The sequence below is a fragment of the Babylonia areolata genome, chromosome 4, assembly GCF_041734735.1.
Source record: "Babylonia areolata isolate BAREFJ2019XMU chromosome 4, ASM4173473v1, whole genome shotgun sequence".
In the NCBI taxonomy this organism is placed as follows: Eukaryota; Metazoa; Mollusca; class Gastropoda; order Neogastropoda; family Buccinidae; genus Babylonia; species Babylonia areolata.
Genome location: NC_134879.1, coordinates 44,915,803 through 44,941,776, shown reverse-complemented (window position 1 = coordinate 44,941,776; position 25,974 = coordinate 44,915,803). Strand labels below are relative to the sequence as shown.

General features: G+C 44.6%; 1 protein-coding gene across 3 annotated transcripts in view; it reads left to right on the top strand.

Annotated features, from left to right (window-relative positions):
- LOC143281220 (uncharacterized) overlaps window positions 1–25,974 on the top strand; it is a 151,377-nt gene that overhangs the window by 28,904 nt on the left and 96,499 nt on the right. For all 3 annotated transcript variants that reach the window (XM_076586305.1, XM_076586307.1, XM_076586306.1), the window contains exon 2: window positions 8,533–11,027. In XM_076586305.1, coding sequence (XP_076442420.1) covers window positions 8,655–11,027 — 2,373 coding nt within the window. In that variant the 5' untranslated portion in view covers window positions 8,533–8,654. The remainder of the gene's footprint in view (window positions 1–8,532; window positions 11,028–25,974) is intronic.

Below are 25,974 nucleotides of genomic sequence, written 5' to 3'. Positions count from 1 at the left end.
AAATGTTTTTATGTACAAAGGGTATCTGCCTGTTTCGCCATATAATACTGTGTTGAATGAATGAATCAGTACATTATAGAAGCGTTTTACTGCATATGTATGCACTATTTCCATTTGTGAATTTTTAATCCCCAAACTTCACCTGCATAATTATGTAACTATAAGTTCAATCTGTGTGTTTATCTTCCAAAAAATACAAGTCAGACGAGTTAAGCTTCTTTAAAAAAAAAAAAAAAAAAAAAAAGATTTCAGGGTTTCAATAACACTTTTCTGCATGATTCTTCCCACGCATAGTTCAGACTTAATTATTTTTGTTGAAGATATCATTCCTGTAAATACTTGTATGAATTAATTACTTTAATACTTACATTTCCATAGAGCCATTTTTCGTGCACTGACAAGTGTCCACCCATTCAATGATTCATAATACTATAATGTTCGATTTATCCAAGTTAACTGTTAAACCTAAACGATCTGCTTCTTCTTTGAATGTATATAAAAACCATCTAGTTGGTGAGAACGAACGAACGAACGAAATTTTATTTTACGAGGGTAAAGGAGTAAGCACAAAGTACTTGTTTACATCCAGCCCTCTGGGCATAAATAATAATTGGAAAAAAAGAAGAAGAAAAAAAGCGAGGGTCAGTTCACAACACCAACGTCAAAATTGCATAAGCATGTGCAAACATAAACATAGAACTTATGTACAATACAATATCGCGATAGATGAATAACAACGAGGACAATAGGGTAGGGGCGTGGTGGAGAGCGGAAGGAAGAATGGACAAGGTGAAGAGTAAAGAAGGTAGGCGAAGCTGACAACAGACAGATAATTATAGTGACAGTGACAGTGGAGAGACATAGAGAGAGACTGACAGGGGAGGAGAGAGGCGTATATATATTGACAATCTATACATGTTTTTTTGTTTATAATTGATATGTGTCACATAATCACATGTTTTTCAATAAATGTGCACGATATATGTTTTTAAAGTTAGGGATGAGAGAGGGAGGTGGGGGGCGGGGGGGGGGGGGGGTGTTGTCAGAACTGACGAATATTTCTTGTGCAACATGATAATGAGAGGGGCCGGGGAAAGGGATTGAAACAGAAGAGAGAGAGAGGGCGGGGGTAGAGGGAGGGGAGATGAAGAGGGCGGAGGTGTGTGGGGGGGGGGATGGGGGGAGGGTAGGGGGGTAGTCTGAATTGACGGATAGATCACGTATCAAGGTCATAGTTATAAATTAGAAGAAGAAGAAAAAAGTGCAGTCACAAAACTGGGCCTGTGTGCGGGTCGGAGTGAGGATGAATGAAGCGTGATAAATCACACACACACACACACACACACACACACAGCGCGCACGTACACACACACACACACACACACACACACACACACACACACACACACACACGCACGCACGCACGCACCCCTCATCCACCCGCCATCTTCCTCCCCCCCCTCTTACACACATACACACATGTACTCGCCTGTCTACAGTGTGCGTCATGTGTTGTGGGAGATGACTGAGATATGTGTCGATATGGGACATGTATATGTGGAAGACCCTTGACGTGTTATGGTGTGCCGATTACCTGTAAAGGACAGTATAAATCTTCTGTGAGTCGTTTTCCCCCATGCTGGGTAAACAGAAACTGAAAACATTCATGAAGCGATCAGAATGTGTATGTGTTTCCAGTGTTGTTTTGTTATTGTTGTTGTTCGGTATTAGTAGTAGTCGTTGTTCCAGTACAAGTAGTAATCCTTGTTTCGCTGTGGTGGTGTTGTCAGTGGTATCAGTTCTTGTTTCGCTGTAGTGTTGTTGTTTTAAGCAGTTGTTTAGTATTTTGTTTCGTTATGGTGTTTTTGTTAGCCTGAGTAGCAGTTTTTGTTTCAATATGGTGGTGGTGGTGGTGGTGGTAGAAGTTGTAGTAGTAGTTATTGTTATTATCAATGTCATCTTAAATCATCATGATTACTGCAATCAGTAATGTGTAAAGTGATTGATTGAATGATTGGACAAGTTTTGTTTTTTTTTGTTCTTTTTCTTTCTTTTTTTCTGTATTTGTTGTTGTTGTTGCTGTTTTTGTTTGTTTGTTTTTTTGTTTGTTTTTTATCACTTTTTATTTTGTTTTGTCTTTCTCTTGTGGATGCTACTGTTCGTTTTATATTGTTTGTTTCATACTGTTCTCTGTATTGTATACATGTCTTTGCAAAATTTAAAAAAAAAAAAAGTTAAAAAAATAAAGAAAAAAAAGAAGAAAAGTAGTTATTGTTTCAGTGTGTGGTTTGGAGTAGTGGTTGCCCTTGTTTCGATGTGTTGTTAGTAGTACAGTAGTAGTTTTAGTGAGGTTTTTTTTGTGTTTTTTGTTTTTGTTTTTCAGTTGCGTGCTCTGCTGTCCTAATGCTTATAGTCGGACACGACTGACTATCGTACACAGTAGTGTTATTAGTAATAGTAGTAGTAGTTCTTGTTTCGTTTTGTTGCTGTTTTTGTGTTGTGTTTTTTGTTTGTTGTTTTTTGTTAGTGTTTTTGTGTTGGTTTTTTGTTAGTAGTAGTAGCAGTAGTAGTAGTTGTTTCGCTATTGGCTACAGTTCATGTTTCGCTCTGTTAGTAAAAGTAGTAGTAGTAGTAGTTCTTGTTTTTCTGTGTTAGTAGTAGTAGAAGTTCTTGTTTTGCTGTGTTGTTGACAGTAGTAGCAGTAGTTGTTTCGCTGGTAGCGATAGTTCATGTTTTGCTCTGTTAGTGTTGTAGTAATAATTTTTGTTTTGCTGTGTTGTTAGCAGTTGTAGTAGTAGTTCCCCTTTTTTTTTTTTTTTTGCTGTGTTAGTAGTAGCAGCAGCAGCAGCAGTGGTAGTAGTAGTTCTTGCACAGGTCTGCAAGTGCCCGTGAACCACTTCGTGTGTATACGCATGTTAAAGATCATGGTAAAAATCCGGTCATCCGTTTCAGCGTTTGGTGGGTTACAGAAACAATAACTGACATACCCGCCGCATGCACCCCTCCCCGAAAACGGGAGCATAACTGACTGCATGGCGGAGGTAACAACTTAACGGCCACGCACGTAAAAGTCCACTCGTGTATTCGAGTGAACGTGGGAGCCACAGCCGGCCCACGAGCGAAGAAGTAGAAGAATAGAAAATTGAATTTGATAAATTTTTATATACATTATTTAATTTTTTTTTTCTTGTTTCTTTATTCTTATGTTAATTTGTAATGAATTTCATTATCGTTGAAGTTTTTGTTTGTTTGTTTGTTTGTTTGTATGTTGACAGAAAATTGTTATAACTTGTATTATAACGAAAGTAAAATGCTGTTTCATTACATTTATTTATTTTGTATTTGTTGAAATTATATGTCAGTGTCACGGCGTTTCTGTGTGTGTGTGTGTGTTTGTATATCAGTGTGTGTGTGTGTGTGTGTGTGTGTGTGTGTGTGTGTTTGTTCCACAAGTGTAGTAACTGACCTGCATAAGTTAGTCTGTACGTATGACAAAGCATGCATTGTGATGCGTAGAGATCACGAGTGTCAAACTCCGTGACGCCTTTTTCATCACGATGTCTCGCTTGTTTGAGATGACAGGCATCTGTTCAGCTGAAGTGCTTCGCTGCTCCTCCTCTCTTGTGTGAGAGAGAGAGAGAGAGAGGAGGGGGAGAAAGAGAGATAGTGCCTCTCTTGTCTCTTTTTCTCCCGTGTTCCTATCTCTCTCTCGCATTCGATCTGTCTGTCTGTCTCTCTATCTCTGTCACTCGCTCGCTCGCTCGCTCGCCCGTCCGCTCCATTGAAATATGGATTAATTTCAATGGATTCGAATAAGTATAATAAAAACAGGCACTGACAAAATTAGTGTGATGTTTCGGATATTGCTGTGCATTTAAAAAGATATAAAACTGACGATTCCGGCACAAAATCACTCGTGTAATTTGTGTTATTCTACAAGTCAGGATGAAACACATTTCGTTTTGGAGTGCCCAGCTCTTCACGTCTTGACTGAGAAAAGAAATGATTCCAGTCACACTGGAACTTCCCCACAAGAGTCAAGTTGATATCTCTCCTCTCTCATCTGCTAATAATCAAACTAGTAAACGTTTAGCAATATTTCTGTATAAATCTCTCAAACGGATTATAGATTTTACATAAGCTATGCATTATTAATGTATTCATACCTGAAGTAGATAATATTTGCTTTTCTACAGACAAAAGGGTTGATTGACTACTGTACTTCGTTCACACCCCTTCAGTAGGGGCTGTGGTCTACTTGAATAAATTGTCTGGTCTGGTGGTCTCGCTCCCTCCCTCCCCGGCTCCCCCCCCCCCCCCCCCCCCCCTTCTCTCTCTGTCTCGTCTCTCTTTTTTTTTTCTTTTTTTTTTCTCTGCAATCTCCCCACCCCTTTCACTTCCTGTTGTTTTTTTTTGTTTTTTTTTTGTCTCTGGCCTGCCATGAGCACGCTCATCGCACGCACGCACGCGCAGCCGGCACACATTTTGAGCGTCGCGAACGCTAACACACACACACACACAGACACACACACAGAGGGAGGGAGAGAGAGGGGGGGGTGCGGGGGAGAAGAAAGAAAGAAAAAGAGATAAATAAGTAAAGAAAACGGGACAGTCACTCTTTGTTTTAGAGAAGTATTGGTGAATGACATTCACGTCTTCACGTGCAGGTGGAATAATCGATTAATTAGTCTTTCGTACGACTGCGGGTTATTTTCATCCTGTAAGGTGGGGGGGAAAAAAAAACAAAAAAACTATGCGTGCAGATTTTTCCTGTTTGGAAATGTCAAACTAGTTTTTTCATACGTGGAAGCTAGAAGGCTTGTACATGCGTACGGGAAATTATAAAGATGTGTGCGTTTTATATCCCAGTGGGTGTATCATATTATGGGGGTATATTTTTCTCACTAAAGAACTCGCTCTTTTTATGTTTTTGTTTCATTCTTGTCTTTGTTTCACAGTTTCTCTTAGTCTGTCTTTCGATTTTCTCTCTCTCTCTCTCTCGCTCGCTCGCTCGCCCGCTCACTCGCTCGCGCGCGCTCTGCCAGTGCATGTGCATATGCGTTTGTGTGTAGGTGTATTTGAGCATGCGTGTGAGTGCATATGTGGGGAGGGGGGGGGGGGGGTGGGTGTGCGTGTTTTTGTGTGTGTGTTAGGGGGTGTTCTCTCTCTCTCTCTCTCTCTCTCTCTCTCTCTCTCTCTCTCGCGAGTGCATGTGCATGTTTAGGTGTGTTTGAGCATACCGTCGTGTGAGTGCATGTGTGTGTGTGTGTGTGGAGGGGGCCGCGGGGAGAGGAGTTGGGTGTGTGTGTGTATAAATTTGTGTTCTCTCTCTCTCTCTCTCTCTCTCTCTCTCTCTCTCTCTTAGTCAAATACTGACAAAGTGACTTACACTGTTTGACATTTTCTACTGTGCCTTCTGTGATCATTTACATTCTAAGCTTACTAAACTGATTGAAGAAGTCAGCAGACCACACTATTTTCAGCAGGTACCTACAGTCTTATCAGTCCCAGTTGCGGTGACTACAGATTGTGACCTCTGACTGACTGAGGCTCTGACACACAGTCAGACATTGTGCCCCCCCTTTTCCCCAGCAAGCACGCGCCATGTGTTATTCACTTTCTCACAAGTTGTTTTCGCGTATATGTATGAATGTCTGTCTCAGGCTATATCTGTCCATCCGTCTGTCTCCCCGTCCGTCTGTGTTTGTAACGGTGTGTGTCAGTGTGTGTGCGTGTGCGTTCCGTGCATGTGTTGGAGAAAGTAATTTATTTTCCTGCGAGGCACGTGAAAGAAACATCTGTTGTTGTTTTTTGTTTTTTTTTAGTTGTGGCAATCTGCCGCCGAACCCTCCTATTTTTTTTTATGTTCATTTTCTTGTGGGTCTGCTTTCTAACCATAACAGCTGGTTCACGTTATGAATGTAAACTGAACCAAACAGACACAGAGGTAGATAGGTAGAAAGACAGAGAGACAGACTAACTGATAAAGATAGATGGATAGATTCACAGATGAGAATTTTCCGAAAATTTACGGAAATCAGTGGACTGATAGTCCCGGAGATCGATCCGTTGAGAAAATCAAGGGGTTGGCTATGTGTATTTAAACTTATGTGATAGGTTCGTTTTCAGTTGATCGGACTCGCACGTCGAACGGTATTCATAAACGGTTTGGATTCTTTACTTGATTCAAAATGCGACGAACTGTTGTGCTTGAGAGAACCCGTTTCAAAACGCCACACAACAACATACTTTTCTGCATGGACCTGCATCTGCACGTACGCACATGCACGCACTGGCAGGCACACGCACACACTCACACAGTTCTGTTAGTACACACACACACACACACACACACACACACAGCCCGCCCGCCCGCCCGCCCGCCCACACACCCCGAGAAACGTCTTTAATAGGAAGTAATTTATCCAGGTCTTTCCACCGTGCGAATACGCGCATTTACTTCCCTTTACCACGAAAACGCCACGCCAACAGAAAGGAATATCGCATGAATTCTTTTTGGGATAGGGAAAGGGCTCCGTCCCACATGAGCTGATTTTATCCCAGTGCTCTGTCTGTCAACAAAAAAAAAAAGGGGGGGGGGGGGGGAAAAAACAGAAAACAAACAAAAAATCAGCGACAACAACAACAACAACACACACACACACACACACACACTCACACACACACAAAAGATGCCGCACTTGTTTCCCCACTACAGATCAGTTCAAAGGACGACTATCCTGAATTTTGAAGACTGCGCGCGCGCTCACACCCGTGTGTGTGTGTGTGTGTGTGTGTTGTTGTTGTTGTTGTTGTTTTGTTTGTTGATTTATTATTTTCCGTGAAGTACTGAGATATGTTGACAATCGTCTATGACATTGTTGGCGTTGAATCCGTGTGTCCTGCATGTCGTGTAGTAGTCAGTGCTCTTCGTATTGCAGTGACAAATGTCTCAAGAGGATGTGACCATAGTATGAATCATAGAAGGGAGTGAGGGAGGAAGGAACGAATGTGTGAATGAAAGGAAAAATAGAACGTTGTGTATAAAGAGAAAGAACAGGAAGGTGAATATTAGATTAGACAGATAAAAATGACTCACTGATAGAGAGATTGGGCTTATCGATGGATTCTCTCTCTCTCTCTCTCTCTCTCTCTCTCTCTCTCTCTCTCTCTCTCTCTCTCTCTCTCTCTCTCTCTCTCTCTCCCTCTCCCCCTCCTTATAGGCTACATTGAAATTCTTTTGACAGTAAATCATCATGTCATCAACACCATCATCTTTATGCCTATGACCATAATGCTTATGTCATTATTACTTACTATTATGTAGTCTAGACCATGCGTGTATGTGTGAGTGAGAGGCAGACATGAGGGAGCACTTTAAGGACCATTGTGGTAAGTGGTTATTATTATAGTGCTTCAGCTGCGCAGTTTTGTGACAGCTTTAAGTACGTTTTGATAGGAAAGAAGAGAAAAAAAAACCTTCCTGCACTAGCAGAAAGACCCTGTTCTATGGATATGTTAGATTTACATATATTTTTTCTTCCGAAAATGCATGTTCCATGTGATACCGTGGTGGTCATTGTCAATTTATTATTTTATTTTATTCTGTTTCATTCCATTTTATTTTCCTGTGTTTTGTTTTGTTGCTGTATTATGCAACTTTGGTAGGGTTTTTTTTTTCTTGTATTGCTTTGGATCGATACGAATTCATGTTTTCTTGTTGTTGTAAGAGACCACAATATGACCTTTCTTTTTCTCTTCAAATATCTCCTCCAAGAAATGTTGACGGGAGAGGAGGGAAGAGCAGGAGATGTATTTTTTGATTCGATGTCAACGAATTGTCTTTTCGGAGGCAGAAAATAAAACAACATTACAAACTAACTTAAGTAACATGATAACATTGTGTGTGTAAATGTGTCAAGACCTGACGAGCCCGTTAGGTTTATGCGTTGGTCAGGTATCTGCCATTTTATTTTCGTTTCATTTTATTCTATTTCATGTTATTTCTTCTTTTTTTTCTACGCAGATGTGATGTAGCGTATACGGATATATAAGTCCGCTTTGACACTTAACTTGAAATCGAAACTGATGCTAACAACGTGCTAAATGTGCATTAACGGAAAGAAAAAACTGCGATGTTTACTCAAAAAAAGAAAAAAACGTCAGTGATAAAGTCGATCAGTGATGTAGAGGAAGGAACCTATAATGGTCTTTTCGTTTCCCAAAGCAGTCCAGAAAGAAAGAAAAAAAGACAGGAAGGAAGGGGAGATAGAGAGAGAGGGGGCGGTGGAGTATGGGGAGAAAAGAAAGCGAAGGTAGTGATGGATCAGACAGACAGGCACTGTCATAGATTTTGCTACATTTCCGTTGCCAGTGCAGGCGCACTGTTACGTGCTACAGTATCACTTTATCATGTGCATGCTTTCCTGTCTTCAGACCGTTGTCGTTCCGCTTCTCAAGTGATCAGATCAATGCCCAGTTTTGTATTACTTTCACATGACTCTTTTTCTTTTGTTTTTTATCCAATTTCAGGCGGGGTTGAGAACAGAACAGAAAAGGAACAGAAAAGAAAAGAGAAGGGCGACTGACGTCAGACCCACGATGCTGGTCCGCGCGGTAACGCTGCAGGTGTTGCTGCTGTCTGACTCCTGACGATGCCCAGAGTTGACAGGTCGCCCTCGTCTAGCGTGCAGCAGTTATGTGAGTGGTTCGAGTCCCGCAACGAGCATTCCCCGCGGTCGTCGTCGTCGTCGTCGCCGTCGCGTGCTGCCGACACTCCAGGCCTTCTTCCAAGGATGGACGGCGGCGGCAGTGCTGCCGCTGCTCCCAGTGTGTCCCCGGTGGACGAGATCCGGGCCAAGTTCCTGCACAACCTGCGGATGTTCGAACAGTGCCAGCGAGGGGCGGCGCAGGGCGGGGCCGCGGTCTTTCACGGGTCCAGCCCGGCGTTACACCGCCCCGTGGACCTGTCCCCCAGCCCTGTCTTCTCCCCCGTGGTCCCTCCCACGTCTGTGGGACCTTCTCCGGCAGGCTGCTGTTCCGTGGACGTGTCGCCGTCGCGCAGCTCCGGAAAAACGTCTCCGCAGTCGTGCGTGTCCGATACCAACAGCTGCCCCTCCCCTCGCAGGTGTGAGGACGGTTCTTCACGGACGGACACACAAAGAAACGGCTCTTCATCGTCACAGTTCTCAGGGAATGTGTTTGTGGCAGCAGACAGAGCCAAGGACTCCAGCAGCTCGGCCGCACACCAGTTGAGGAACGGTGCTCACAGTGCCAGACACTCCCACCAGCCGGTGATACGCGAGAGGAGAGGCGACACAGACAGAGAAGCAGGGCGCTGTCGACACAGCAAGAAAGGTCCTCTGTTCAGGGTGCTGGCCTCTCAGTCAGGTCCCCGCGGCAGGCTGCACAGGGACTGTGTGAAGGCGTCTCCACAGGTCGGGGTGGCCGCCACTCCGCACACCCACCCACAGACTGATGTGTCGGGCAGCACAGAAGCCAGTCCCCAGGTGTGCTTTCAGTCCCGTCGCCGTCAGAGCGTGGCCGACCTCCAGGACCTCCTGCACCCCTCCAGGCGGGACCACCGGCGGTCCTCTGACCTGATGGCCGACAGCTGCCCGTCCGCCCCGCGCTCCAGGATGGTGTCCACAGCCTCCATCCAGCTGAGGAAGCACTCGCTGCCCGTTAGCAGGAAAAGGAGCTCCTCAGAAGAACGCCGCATCAGCGTGATACGGACTTCCAAGTGTTGGCCAGAGACCCTAAGCAAGCCGTCCCCCATGCTGGACGAGTGGCTGAGCTCTCTGGTAAAGCAGGCGCGGGTCCTGCCGCACGAAGACGACATGGAGTCCGAGGAGGGTGAGGAGTCCCTCCCCGTCAGGCAGCGACCTTTCGCCAGTTTGTGTTCAGACAGCCAATGGCATTACACTAAAAAGTGCAGCTCCTATCGACAAAGTGAACTATCAGCGGACGGGACGTCGGAGCAGCGTGTTCACCCCTGCGTCTCTTCAAAGCATGCGGGATTATCCGGCGGATCCACCACCAGGTGTTCGGACCAAACCAACTCCCCGCATGCAGTGCTGTCTGGGGAACACCCGGACCGCAGGAGAACTTCCAAAGACAGCAACAGCGTGCAGCCGAACAAGTGTGAAAGGCGAGGGTCGGAGGACAAGCTGAGTCCTCAGAGTTCGGTCACCGGCGCCACCTCCATCACCACCCCCACTACCACCACCACCACCACCCCCACCCCCAGCATCCCCATCCACGTGACGGAGGAGGACGAGGACTCGGCCTGCGTACAGAGCGTGTCGGACTCTGCGTCCGTGCAGCTGTGCGTGCCGGTGAGCGAGGACCCGTGCAGCTCTCCGCGCCAGCACCTGCCGCTCAGCCCCTGCAGCAGCCTGGGCAGCTACCACTCCGCCATATCCAGCAACGCAGACTCCGCCGTGGACATGGCACTGCCGGACGACGACAGCAGCGAGCTCGAGGCGGCGGTGGCTTCGACCCAGGAGGGGGGCGCCGGTCTGGACGTGGCCTCCAAGCTGCAGCAGGCCCTGCTGACCCGCACATCCGCCACCTCCACCTCGTCGTCGTCCTCCTCCTCCTGCCACACCCTGGCGGCGGCGGACTCCTCCCTGGGACTCCCTTGTCCTCCCTCCTCCTCCGCCTTCGGACTCCCTTGTCCGCCCTCCACCTCCTCCTCCTCTGCCTCGAAGGGTGTTCACGAAGGGGGTGAGGACCCTTCTGCGCTCAGCCTCAAGCTGGAGCTGCCGTCCTTCCTGATCAGCGACCACAGCAGCGCCGAGTGCTCCTCCGGCGGCCAGGCCCAGGAGTCGTCGGCGGAGTCTCCGGACCTGCTGGAGGGGTACCTGCGTGAGGGGACCCGGGCGCTAGAGCCTGGCTGCAGCCTGACCCGCTCCCCCTCCGCCACCTCGTCCAGCTCCGAGGGCTCCTACTGCTCTACCTGCTGGACAGACTCCTCAGTGTCCGACGCCGAGCTGCCGGCCAGGAGACCGGAGCGGAAGAGAAAGGTAAGGGGGGTAGTGACGCTTTGTGTTTTTGGATGGTTCGGGGTGAGAGTTTTTTGTGTTTGTGGTGCTGTTGTGTGGTGTGGTGTTTTCTGTTCTGTTTTGCAGAGGTTTTTTTGTTGTTGTTGTTGATTTTTTTTTTTTTTTTTTTTTTGGGGGGGGGGGGGGGGGTTGTTTTCCAACTGGGTTGTGTTGTAGTTTGGGGTTCTTTTGCATTTTTGTGCTGTGCTGTTCTGTTCTGTTCTGTTGAGTATAGTTTTGATTTGATAGGTTTAGTTTGAGACGTTTTTCTTGTCGTTTTCTGTTGCCTGTTGTGCGTCTGTTTGGGTTGAGGTGGAATCGCTTTGTTTTGACATGGTGTTGGTTGGGTTTGTGACGTGTTTATTTTTGTTTCGCCTTTGTGGGTGTTCCATCTTTCTTCTTGTTGACCCGCCTTTCGATCTTTTGTGTGTGTGTGTGTGTGTGCTTTGTCACACACTGTCCACGAAAAATCTGACTGGTTGTGAATAAGTGTCTCTATCTCTCTTCCTGTCTCTGTCTCTGTCTGTCTGTCTGTCTGTCTGTCTCTCTCTCTCTCTCTCTCTCTCTCTCTCTCTCTCTCTCTCTTTCAGTGGTCCACTGAATAACATGCTTCTGTCTTTGCAAAATCAAAACTATATCACGTGGGTGTGTAAACTTCGCAATATTTTATATACAAATGGCTTGGGGGTGGTTTGGGAAGCACAGTACGATGATAACACTCATATGTTTTTCAAGGAATTTAAGCAAAGGCTAAAATAGATTGTTATACTCAAAGTTGGCATGATTCGCTACAGTCCTATAATTTCTATTATGTTTATTCTCAGTTCAAACATACCCTAACGATCAGCCCTTATTTGTATCTTGTTAAGAATCTCCAACAGCGCAAAACGTTTTCAAGATTTGGAATTGTTATGTCGCCTCTTAATTCACATTTTTTGCAATATAAACCCAGCCAGGGCAGAAACAAATGGTGCCCTTTTTGCAAGAACACACTAGAATCAGAACTTCATTTTTTACTTATATGTATGATGAAATATATAAGAAATGAATTTATTCCGCCAAAGTATTCTCGAAATCCATGTATGTTTAAATTCTGCTTACTTACGTCTAGTACTACTGAATCTGTTTTATTTAAGGTGTCTAGTTTTGTTCACAAAACAATGAATGTGCGGATGCAAGCTACAAAGATGTAAACATTCCCCTGTACACAACATGGCATCACTAATGTTATGGGCCAGAGGCTTGACATTAAAATACTTTTGACTTTGACTTTGACTCAGTGGACCACTGTATGCCCCCTCGTTATCACCCTTTCTCTGTCTCCGTCCTCTGTATCTCTCTCTCTCTCTCTCTCTCTCTCTCTCTCTCTCTCTCTCTCTCTCTGTCTGTCTCTCTCTCTCTCTCTCTCTCTCTCTCTCTCTCTCTCTCTCTCTCTCTCCTTGTCTGTCTCTGTGGGTCTGTCTTTGTCTCTGTCTGTCTGTTTGTCTGTCACACACACACACACACACACACACACACACTCGCGCGCGCGCGCGTGCGTGCGTGCGTGCGTGCGTACGTGTTTTTGGACATGCAGGAAAACAAACCGAGCAGCTCAGATTTCACACAGTGATATTTGTCGATAATTTGTACTTTTACTGCCGTCATTCGTTTACCCAAGAAGGAAAACCGAGATGAATGAAAGTAGTAAGCTGCTGCTTTTTTTTTTCTTTTCTTTTTTTCTCGCGTCACTGTCTGTGGATGCTATGACACTGAAACGTAAGAAGCAGCCCATTAACGGCCGTTGCAACGTGGGGTTGAGGGGGGAGGGGGGTATGGGGGGGTGGGGGGGGCGACCTTCAGTGATAATGGAAGTCATGACTTATACGCTCATTAAATTGAAAAAGAATTGACTGAGTTAGACTTAGGGCTTGCACTCACTTGGCACTCTGGCGGAGAGAAGAGTCTGAAGTCTTTTGCCTGGAGTCGGCGGCAGGGGAGTGATAAACTGCGAGTGAGTGTGATAGGATGATACATCATCATGTTAGTTTTAATACACATCGCAAAAGTGAAAATGATTCTGGTTTCCCCAGAAGACGCATGGTACATTGTGATACCACGGTTCATGGTCGGACTTGGCTTTTTAAATATTCGCATATATATATGTATGTATATATATATATATATATGTACACACACACACACACACACACACACACACACACACACACATACAACGACGACCTTCGTATGCGGTAGGTCGTCGTGGTGTGTGAATGATGCGGCCTTTCAGTTGATGTGATGAGCTTCCTGGTCTGCTCTCGGTTTGTCTTGTTTGTATTGGTGTATCATAATGGAGTAAAAGGGTTGTGTCGTATTGAGTGACAGCAGGAACATCCGTAGTCTGGTAGTGGTTCTAGACCCTACCTAACTGTCGACTGGTGGAGGAGAGAGGGGGGGGAGGGGTGAGTGGGAGAAAGAGATAGTGTGAGGAGAGAGAATAGGAGAGAGAGAGAGAGGGTGGGAGGGAAGGGAAAGTTGGAGGGAGAGACTGGGAGGGGAGTGAAGGAGTGTGATACAGAGAGAGAGAGAGGACAGGGCTAACAGCTATACATCGTCAGAGAAATCAGGCAGGGTTGGAGATCGATAGAATAAGAGCCACACCTTCCCTTGGACGCTTCTAGTTGGCTGGTACCCCGTCTCGACAGATCGAACCAGAATCAATCGGCACTTTGGTGAACACAGGACTCTATCCCCCTCTCTTGCTCCTCAGTTCAGATTGTCTAAGCCCCCCCGCCCCTTCGAATACGCACGGTTGGAGATGAACAAAATGAATTAGTTTCTTCCTTTCAGGAAGCCTTGTGTTTTTTGTGTTGTTTTTTTGGCTTGGAGTATTTGGGCTGGACACAGACACTTGAATTGTTAGTGTATATATATATGGGTTTATAAGAAATTGTTCACATGGGGTGAGGCTGATGAACATGAAGAATCATTCTCAGATAACGTTCGACTGAGCCTTGTTCTTACAACTATCGTTTGTAAGGAATGAGGGTGATTGATTGATCAATTGATATGGATACTTATTTAGCGCCTGTCCTCGGTCGGAGACCAAGTTCTAAGCGCTTTACAAACACGGGGTCATTTGCACAACAGGCTGCCTGCCTGGGTAGAGCCGACTGACGGCTGGCATTGGGCACTCATCATTCGTTTCCTGTGTCATTCAATCAGATTTCAGACACGCACACATACACACTCAGACAAACATGCAACATTTAACATTTTACGTGAATGATCGTTTTGTTTATTTACCCCGCCATGTAGGCAGCCATACTCCTATTTTCGTGGGTGTGCATGCTGGGTATGTTTTTGTTTTGATAACCCACCGAACGCTGACATGGATTACAGGATCTTTAACGTGCGTGTTTGATTTGCGGATACACACGAACGGGGTTCAGGCACTGGCAGGTCTGCACATATGTTGACATGGGAGATCGGAAAAATCTCCACCCTTTACCCACCAGGCGCCACCGAGATTCGAACCCGGTACTCTCAGATTGAAAGTCAGGGTGTGTATGAGATTCGACTTACCTTGTGTGTCTGTCGTTCTATCTGCTTGTCATCGAATGCTGCTGTGCACTCCTAAAGTTTCTTCCCGACATAAGGTCCAGTGCGGCAATTTCATCAGTTCCCATGTCACCAGCATGTGAGGTGATATTTTGCGGTGGATCTGTTGCTTGATTAATTTAATGAGGAGCTTCACCGCTGAAGACTCGGTGTTCTGAAGTGATTGATAGACTGGAATGGAGGTTTATCCATTAGTTCCCCGCGCCCCCCCCCCCCCCCCCCCCCCCCCCCCCCCCCCTCAAGCCCCCGCTCCCCACCGCCCCCTCCCCACCACCACCTCCCATTCTCGCAGTCCCTTCCCAAATTATGAACTATCAGTTTCTTATCCCAGCAGAATCTCTCTCAGTTTGCTTATGTCTGAGTGTTGTTGTCGTTGTCTCTGTTGTTATCGTCTTCGGCTTGAGCTCACCGCGATGGGCGTTATTCGTATTCCTGACAACACGTGTTGATCGAAGGCGCGCGCGCGCAGACACACACGCGCGCACACACACGCACGTACGCACGCACGCACGTACACACACACACGTACACACGCTCACACACACATACACACACACACGCGCGCACGCACACACACACACACACTCACTCACTCACTCACTCACTCACTCACTCACACACACACACACACACACACACACACACACACACACACACACACACACACACACACACACACACACACCTCCTCACATCATCACAGCCACACCTGCACCACGTTCGCGTGCCAAGTGAACCCATGTTTGTCGCGCGTGTGTGACATGTAATACAAGAATTATCATGATGATGATATCATGTTTTCCATGCGGCTGGAGACGACAAGGGGGATTCTGATAATGACAGTGCACCAGGCACGACCGACGATGTTCCGTGATGTGTCACGATTCTCATCAAAAGCTGATGTTGGCCGTCTTTTGGGAGGGGCAGTGGGAGGTGGTTGGGGGAAGGGGATGATACAATAACTGCATCCCAGCCAGTCCAGTCGGCCTGTGCTCCGTCCGCCAATCTTGGTCGCGCACGTGAAACGCCCATGAAACAACATTGCACGAAATCAGGCAGCAAAAAGCCACAGAATAACATGCCGATGAACTACAGTCATCTGTTGTAAGAGACGACGACGACGACGACAACAACGACGACAACAACAACAACAACAACAACAACAACAACAACACCACCATAGACTCTAATGTTGAAAAGAAATAAACCCGAGGATGGACAAGGATGGGGATGGGGGGCAGCAGTGTTTTTATTAAATGGAAACTTAAATACAAGCCAAGCAAAACAATATTTGTTAGGGAGAAAAAAAAAAAAAAACAGCAACAAAACATTGACGTGAATTAATGTCTGCGAGGACAAAAAAAATTCCCGGACTGGAAGACAGTCAAGCAAAAACTGTCACTGAAGAGATACGATTAATCGGACTGTCGTTTGTTATATATATCTCTCTATATATCTCTCCCCCCCCCTGCCTCCCCCCCCTTTTCTCCCTCTCTCTCTCTCTTTCTGTCTCTATTAAATCTTATGAGTTCTGAGTACTCTCTCTCTCCGTCTCTCTCTGAGATATGATATGTGTATATATTATATATATGTATATATTTGTGTGTGTGTGTGTGTGTGTGTGTGTACTTTATCCAGTCCATCCACGTCGACATTGTGTGAAGTTATTTTGAGAGGCGTTGCCCAGGGAACTGATCCGGTTGATGATAAGAAAAGAGGAGAAGAAAAAGAAGAAGAAGAAGAAGAAGAGAGAGAGAGAGAGAGAGAGAGAGAGAGAGAGAGAGAGAGAGAGAGAGAGAGAGAGAGAACAAAACACCAACAGCTTCTGTAATTTCGCTGTGTATCATCATGGCTTGGCGGTTTCCGTTACCGGGTACGTTGACGTGTTATTTTGGTTCATCACAAGAAACAGATTTCATGCTTCGGGTTTTTGGGAGGTTTTTTTGTTTTGTTTTTTAAATGATTTTCAATAAATGTTTTATTCTTTGTTTTATTATTAATCATAGATTACTGTAATGTGAGAATTTTCAACCTTAAAAAAGAAAACACCTGTTCTTTGTTTGATTACGGATTTAACTACGTAAGTTTTAGAGGTTTTTAGCCAGTCCGACTCAGTACACAAATCACACGCACACATATACACCTACGCGCGAACACGCTCACACACACACACACACACACACACACACACACGAACGCACATACACACACGAACGCACGCACACTGACTCACTCACTTACTCGCTCACACACACAGACACAGACACACACGCACGCATACGCACACGCACACGCACGTCATAGCATTCCTCTCGTCACACGATCGTGTCAATAACAGTATAAGTTTTCAGTTACTACGGTTCAGTACTGTGCTTCAAGATACAGGCCACTTCACTCGGGTGTATGCGTGACACAAGGTTGTGAAGCAAGCCTGCATTGTCTATTATATAGTCATATTATAAGGGCGTATATGGGTTTCTACAATTGCAGTTACGGGTCCAGTTCAGAAACATTTGTTACACTTAACAAGTCCTGTCTCTTGTTCTCTCGTTATTACTGTGCCATTCTCTCTCTGTGTCTCTGTCTCTCTCTCTGTCTGTCTGTCTCTGTCTCTCTCTGTATATATATATATATATATATATATATGTGTGTGTGTGTGTGTGTGTGTGTGTGTGTCCCTCTCAGTGCTAATGTTCGTCTCCCGTTGTTTGAATACATGCTTCTTACAATTGATTGTAGTTCATACACACACACACACACACACACACACACACACACACACACACACACACACATGCGAAGCAGGGGACAAAGAAAAAGAAGAAAACACATAAGTGAATGGAGTTCATCGGATGAGAGAGGACTTGAAGCGTACACTTGAGATCAACTTGTCACGTTTCCTTTATGTGTGTGTGTATATATATACCTGTGTATTTCTTTTTTCTTCTCTTTATTGCACTGAAATAGACTTGTGCTGACATCTTCCTGATTGACGCCACGTGTAGCACTGGCTAGATTTATTTCTAGATTTTTTTTTTTTTTTTTTTTTTATAGTTACAATTTACGTCATGTGCTGGTTTTGCAAAATGAATGCCTTTGAAGTGGTATGTAATTATGTATAGAATTACTTCGGTTTGGTGTTATCATACACCGGGTTTTTTTATTTTTATTACTATCAATCTATCTGTCTATAGCTATATATTTATATATGTGTGTGTGTGTGTGCGCGTGTATATATGTGTAGCTGTGGTAAACAGTCAATGAAGCCAGCCTAGCGCATGTCTACACACACACACACACACACACACACACACACACACACACACACACACACACACACACACACACACACACACACACACATATATATATATATATATAGAGAGAGAGAGAGAGAGAGAATTGTGTGTGACTCAGGTGAAACAGGACATATTTGACCCTGTCTTTGTGGGTACTTATTGCATAGTTTAATTCAGAGAAGCGAAAAAAAAAGAAGAAACAAACAAAACGAAACGAAACAAAACCAATATAAATCATCAACTTGATTATATAAGATAATAAATTCTTAACATTCTTAAAATCTTTCTGTGTACATATTGAAATAAGCAAGGGAGGAGAAATGCTAGTTCTGACACATGCATATATAACCATAGATGTCAAAGGTGAGTGAGTGAGTGTGTGTGTGTGTGTGTGTGTGTGTGAAATATTTAATTTTAGATATGGAGTCGATAGCCTACATTATTTTTTTACACTTTTTTACACACTCTGTTATATCACACACACACACACACACACACACACACACACACACACACACACACACACACACACACACACACACACGTGAAAAGACCGTGAAGTAAATTATATATATATATATATATATATATATATATATATATATATATATATATATATATATATGTATACACACACACACACACACACACACACACACACACACACATATATATATATATATATATATATATGTGTATGTATATAAAGCACTAACACTCACTCACTTACCTACACATAACTTTATGGGTCAAGATGTGTAGCCTGTCTGGTACTAGAGATCCAGTGTGCCTTTGTTGTTAGATCCGCCTTCGAATGTCTTCGGTTAGTAGTCTGCAGTAGTGTGAACGTTGGACTATACCGCCACTACTGCTAACATTTACTAGACTCCGCGAGGACAAGCAGACTGACAGACTGACCCCCGCTGGAGTAGTGGAATGTGTCAGAGAGTTGGCGCTCATAAATTACCCTTTTCTTTTCAACTTGGAAATAAGGTGTGAGTTCAGGGGGTGGGAGGGAAGGAGGGGGGGGGGGGGGGCTGGATAGCCCAGTGGGTGTCCAGGGTACTCTGTGTGTGGCTTTGTTTCTTGTGTGCTTATATGGTCCAAAGGTCCGTGTAACGATTGATAATGGTGTGGGGTTGGGTTGTTTGGTGTTTTTTTTTGTTTTTTGTTTTTGTTGTTTTTTTTTATGATCCAAAAGTGAAAGCTACTTTGTTTTTGTAAGCTCCAAAAGTGGAAGCAATGTTTGTTTTTGTAAGTTCCATAAGTGAAAGCAAGTTTCTTTTTGTAAGCTCCAAAAGTGAAAGCAAGTTTCTTTTTGTAAGCTCCAAAAGTGAAAGCAAGTTTCTTTTTGTAAGCTCCAAAAGTGAAAGTTGATGTTTGGTTTCCAGAGTGGTGTGCATGTAACCGCTTCACAGCACACACTATGGAACAGGATTATTGTGTCAGGTGAACAAACCGCCAGTCCCCATAGCATCCGGGAAGACGGAGATTGACGTAATTCCGTTGGGTTTGTGTGTGTGTGTGTGTGTGTGTGTGTGTGTGACGATGATGACTACGGATTGTGTGTTGTTCTGTGATGACGCCCTTCGGTCAACACTGATACACGTGCGTGTGACGTGTTTTCCGAGTGAGAGGAAGTGGTGCTCCAGTGGATTATCTGTCCGCCCAGGATACTGTACGTTTCAAGTCGGCGGGAAGGACTTGAGATGTTGTGGAGATGTCGAAAGGTTAAGTAACTACCGACGCATGCTCACAACTTCCACCCATTTTTTCTGGCGGGTTTTAGTTCCATGTCTGGGTCACCTGCATATAGCGATTTTAGCAGCGCTAAGAAATGTTATACTCAATCTAATGCTAATTTTAGAAATGGGAAGATTTTGAACGTAATGCAAACTTAGCGCCACTGAGATAAATCATGCAGCCAGACCCAGTATTTGTGCTGGCAGTTTTGCGAAGGTCGTGTTGCAGACGGAACACATTGACATTCGTTTTCCTATTTTCCTTCTGTTTACGGTCTTTTTTAAAAATATTTTTTTACTCATATTTTCTTCTGACGTGATGCCTCTTTGTTACTGTGTAGTAATGTACATGTGTGGATCCAACAGCGTGATCAACTCCCCTTGTCGGTGACGGTTCCTTATTCAGTTCAGTTTCAAGTGTTGACATATTTGTGTTTTGGAACAACGCAAAGTGTGTGTGTGTGTGTCAGTGTGTTTGCGCGCGCGCGTGTCTTTGCCTTTCTGGCTGTCTCTGGTTTTGCACGATCCCTATTTAGCGTATTCACCTGTTGTTACTGGCGGCTTGTAGACTGTGCAGCAAAAGAAAAGAGAAAGAAAGAAAATAAGGTATACTACCTCTCTCTGGGCTGTACTCCCGCCAAACCGCTGTCAACTGAAACGAATGTTGCAGCAGTTTCAGAGGTGGGGCAGGGGAAAGGGATTGTAGGGCTGGGGTGCATTATTTATAGACCGTGGACTACCACCACACACATACCCCACGAGACAACTATTCCCCGCCTCTGACGAGCAGCATTCGTGTGTGTGTGCGTGTGTGCCGTTGTTGTTGTTGTGTTTGTGTGTGACAGAGAGAGGGGGGGGGGGAGGGAGGGAGGGATATTTTTGTTAGAACGGGGAAGGGCTGGAGAAGGCAGGGAGAAGGGGTGAACGGTTCTTGGCACATGATGCAGGAAAAAAATATGTGTGGGTGGGGGCGGGGCGTGGGGGAGAGAGACAGACAGACAGGTAAGAAAGGGGAACGGGTTCGGAGACGATGAACACTGAGATTTCCAAGTGGGAAAAGTAGGCTTTTCACCTTTCGATATAAGAACGTGTAGGCCTACACACACACACACACACACACACACACACACACACACACACACACACACAGCGAAAGAGAGACAGGGAGAACAAACCTACTCTTTTCCTTCCAAACCTACTTATGCACAGCCACGCTACTGTTGAACGGTTGCTTCCCCTCAGGCGGCAGAATGTCGTCTGTGACAGATGATGAAAGGGGAACTAAGCAGGACTTAACCCACACAAAAGGTCGTGCCTCTTGAAAGGAATACACACATTCTTTACTATCTCCTGTATGAGAAATTCGGTTGTGCTGTGTGTTACGTAAACAATGTACAAGAACCACCGTCATTCAATGTGAATGCATAAAAGGCGCCGTTGAATGCTTAAATACTAAGTCAGTTGACATTAACCTCACATCGCAAGCAGTAATCGCAACCATGCACATGTAACAATCACTGTAAGACAATAGGCTTAAAACGGCATTCTATGATACACATAGACATATGATAAACACTAAACTACTTAGCAGGCGGGGGGGGGGGGGGGTGTTTAATTATCGCTACAGATTATAGAATGCACACATACATGTATACATGCACATACACATGCACACGCGCTCGCAAGCACGCACGAACACACACACACACACACACACACACACACACACACACACACAAAACGACTAAGTAGTCTTTTAGAAAACTGACTTGATTTGGGTATGAAAATGGTCCAAGTTATGGGTTGTTGACAGAGGTGTTTGTTGTGGGTTCTAAGAGTTCGCAGATTTTCGGAAATTGATAGCGTTTGCCTGAAGGTAACCCACAGAAAAGGTTTTGTCTCCCACCACCCACGTCATTCTTTAGCTACAACAGCTGGTTTGCAGCTGATGTCGGTACTATTGTTAGACTATTGTTGGAGGAGGGGTTTTTGGGGTGGTGAGAAGTGAGAGTCGGTGAAAAGGAATGTGTGTGTGTGTGTGTGTGTAGCAGCAGAGAGACTGGAATACAAAGAATAAACACCAGACTTTCTGTGAGGCTGGAGGGATGGGTAGGGAGAACGGGCATAAACACACACACACAAACGCAGACACTCGCACACACACACATTAATGAACGCGTGCGCACTCTACAGAAACACACTATCACAGTGACTGTGATGGTGTGTGTGTGTGTATGTATGTTCATACGCCCTTCCCCGCTCATACTACTATTACAGCAGTATTCTCCGTTTTCAGACCTCTTTTTACTGCAGGACTCAACGTGTGACGAAGTGACGAAAGACTGGCACAAAAACAGAGCGGTACAGCAAGTGCACACTCTGTGTTCTAAACAAAGCAGTAATCCTCTTCGCCCCTCCCCCAGTGACATTCCTTCACTAAACCCACCCTGCCACCACCACCACTCGGAATCTTTTGAAGGTTCTTCACATGCATCTCTCTCTCTCTCTCTCTCTCTCTCTCTCTCTCTCTCTCTCTCTCTGTACTCTTTGTTGTTGTTGTTTTGTCAGTTTAACAGAATAATGGGGAAGATGAAGTCTCAGGAAAGAATTTTAAAATTATAATGCATATATATATATATGTATGTATGTATTAGGTAAAACAATATTCTTTATGTAACAATGCATTACAACATGCTTCTTCACAGAGTTGAGGGAGACGACGACGCGGATGGAGAAAATACTGCTGTAATAGTAGTATGAGCGGGGAAGGGCGTATGAACATACCTTCACACACACACACACCACACACACACACACACATACACCATCACACAGTCACTGTGACAGTGTGTTTCTGTAGAGTGCGCACGCGTTCATTAATGTATGTGTGTGTGTGTGCGAGTGTCTGCGTTTGTGTGTGTGTGCAGAGAGTGGATTTGCACTCTCTGCTCGTCATGCCAGTGCTCAAAATTATGAAAACCGATGTGGAGTAAAGTCTCGACGCGCTCTCGAATATGAAGCAAGAGACATGGCTACAAAAAGAATTAGGAAATCGTGAATATATATATATATATATATATATGTGTGTGTGTGTGTGTGTGCGTGTGTGTGTGTGTGTGTGTGTGTGTAAGGCTTGGAAATCTTAAGTGTAATTTGCGGAGAGGTATCACTGATTGGTAATAGAAAGTCATTCGCAGTTTGATAGGAATAAAGGAGGGATGCCTCACTATTTTTCTGCCTCCGTTAGACCTTGAGTGGAGGTGTGGACGCTTGTCATTCGGATAAAACGATAAACCGAGGTCCCGTGTGTAGCATGCTCTTCCCTTGTGTAAAAGAACCCACGGCATCGAAAGGCTTGTCCCTGGCAAAACTCCTTTGAAAAATCCACCTTGATAGGAAAGCAAATACACCTGGAGAATTTTTTTTCTTTCTTTTTTAATGAAAGTTTGGGTGGCGCTGCACTGTAGCGATGCAGTCTTCTTTGGAGAGAGCATCCCGATTTTCAAACAGTAAATTCTTGGGCCGGGACAAAAAGTAATATACTACACTAGACTACACTACACTATACTATACTATACTATACTATACTATACTATACTATACTATACTATACATTGTATACACAAGGCTTGGCAAAGTGAAAAAGTCCAAAGGAGAGGTCGGTATCACTGATCGATCTGGACTACACTACACTACACTACACTATACTATACTATACTATACTATACTATACTATACTATACATTGTACACACAAGGCTTGGCAATGTGAAAAAGTCCAAGGAGAGGTCGGTATAACTGTTCGATCTGTACTATACTATACTGTATTATACTATACTATACTATACTATACTATACATTGTACACGCAAGGCTTGGTAATGTGAAAAAGTCCAAAGGAGAGGTCGGTATAACTGCTCGATCTGTACTATACTATACTATACTATACTATACTATACTATACTATACTATACTATACTATACATTGCACACACAAGGCTTGGCAATCTGAAAAAGTCCAAAGGAGAGGTCGGTATAACTGTTCGATCTTTGCTGGGTCACACACAGTCATGTTGGTGTACCAGTAGTACTTTGTGGTGCAAGTCGTACTCAACTGTACAATGTACACGGACTATGTTTGTATAGCGAGAGGCCAGGCAGACTAGCACTACAAGCCGACTGCAGTTATCCGTGGGTGCACATGTCCATAGAACTTTCTCTCCACATGTATTGTTTGGGGGGGGGGGGGGGGGGGGGGGGGGTTGAGGGGAGCAAGCGGGGAAGGAAGAATTTACGAGCGCCATTGAGGAGGTGGGGAGTGGGAGATGGGGGAATACGGGTTGTTGGGTTTGGGAGGAGGAAGAGGGGGTGGTGTGTGTGTGTGTGTGTGTGACATCCCAAAAGTGCATGTCCTCGATGTTTTGGTTTTGAAGTGGTATATCTCCCTCACCGCCCGAGCTTGAATATAAAAAAAAAAAAAAAGAACAAAAAGAAAGAAAGAAAAAAAAGGTAACATCGTAAGCAAAGTCAGAACAACTGGGGTAATATTTCTATCATGAATGCTCTACGAGTATAAATCATGCAGGCTACACAACGGTGTCTTCGGTTTACAACGCAGTCACGGTCTTTTGTGTTGTCATAATGATGTGTTTTAAACTGAAGCACCTGCTTTCAGTCCGTCTGTAGTGTAGCATAGCTGACGTAAATTGTCTTTTATTGGTGCGGTTGTTCGTGTATTATTATGCAGGTGCATGTCACTTTTTTTGTCTTCGTTTTTTGTTGTTGTTTTTGTTGTTGTTGTTGTTTTGTTGTTTTTGTTGTTGTTTTTTTGTTTTGTTTTTTTGTTGTTTTTGTTGTTGTTGTTTTGGGTTTTTTGTTTTGTTTTGTTTTTTGTTTTTTCAAGCATATGACGACAGCTAGTCTTAAACGGCGAACTCAGGTCCTTTCTGAATTTCTGGAGAGGATTGGAATTGTGCATAAAAATTTCTTTCTTTTTTTTTTCTTTCTTTTTTTTCCCCTTTACATCAATTCATGTATGTAAAGTGAAAGGTGTTATTTCTTAAGGTGAAATGGTTGGTGATTAAAGTGAGGCACACACGTGCGCACACGCACACACATACACAGAAACAGATACAGAGACAAAGAAACACACGCGCGCGCACACACACTCACAGAGAGAGAGAGAGGAGAGAATCTATTGAATAAGAAAAGTACTTTTTACAGTCGGTGAAACAAAGGCCTCCTGTTACTAGTGTTGCCCAGAACCACCCTTCAGCTTGCGTACAGGTGAATAAGTGGCACAGAGAAATTACCCACTTAAAAAAAACAAACAACCAAAACAACAACAAAAATCAGTTATTAAAAAAAAAAAAAAAAAAAAAGTGAGTGGGGTGATTTTCGAGTTCCCTTCACACGCCCTTCTTTCTTTCAGCCGTCTGCACAGAGCCATACTAAGGCTGTCATGAGCCTTTCATTTGCCATGTGTATGTATCTGATTATACGTACACACGGCCACAGCGGCGGAAGAAATGTGCAGATTATACAAGTAGCATTTTATTTATTCAAGGCTGGACATTGGCCCCTGTAATTGTTTTGTGCAGAACACGCACGCACCCACGAACACACACACACACACACACACACCGGACTGTGCGACACAAATACGTCAGTTGTGTGGCGAAAGGTTGTTGTTGTTTTTTTTATAAGGGGGAAGGTAGAACGTCAGGTGACGTGTTACACAGAACGCACGCATGTCGGTTCTGGCAGATATAAATGCCAGCCAACTTTCTCCCACACCCCAGGACATCCAACCCTGCCCCCTCCCCTCCACCCCCTTCCCCCACACCACGTTAGAATAACACAGTGTTAGGCTACTGTTCCGCGTATGTGCGTACTCGCGTGGTGCGTGCGTGTGTGTGTGTGTGTGTGTTTGTGTTAAGGTAAAGCAGAACAGGGTGTAAGTAAAGCAGAACAGTGTGTATGCATAATGAGCCAAAAAGGAATTGCAAACAGCACGTATTCGGAGAACGGGAGACGAAATTCGGACCGAAGCAAATCAGTTTACCTCCATCCAACTTTCCCCTCCTCTTTCTTACTTCTTGCCCTCTTTCTCTGCCTCTGTCTGTCTCAATATATCGTGTGTGTGTGTGTGTGTGTGTGTGTGTGTGTGTGTGTGTGTGTGTATCACTGTCCTCAAATCATTCATACTGTGTAATTACTCCTTGTTCTTATACTTTTGTGGGACTGGGGAAAGGATCACACACACACACACACACACACACACACAC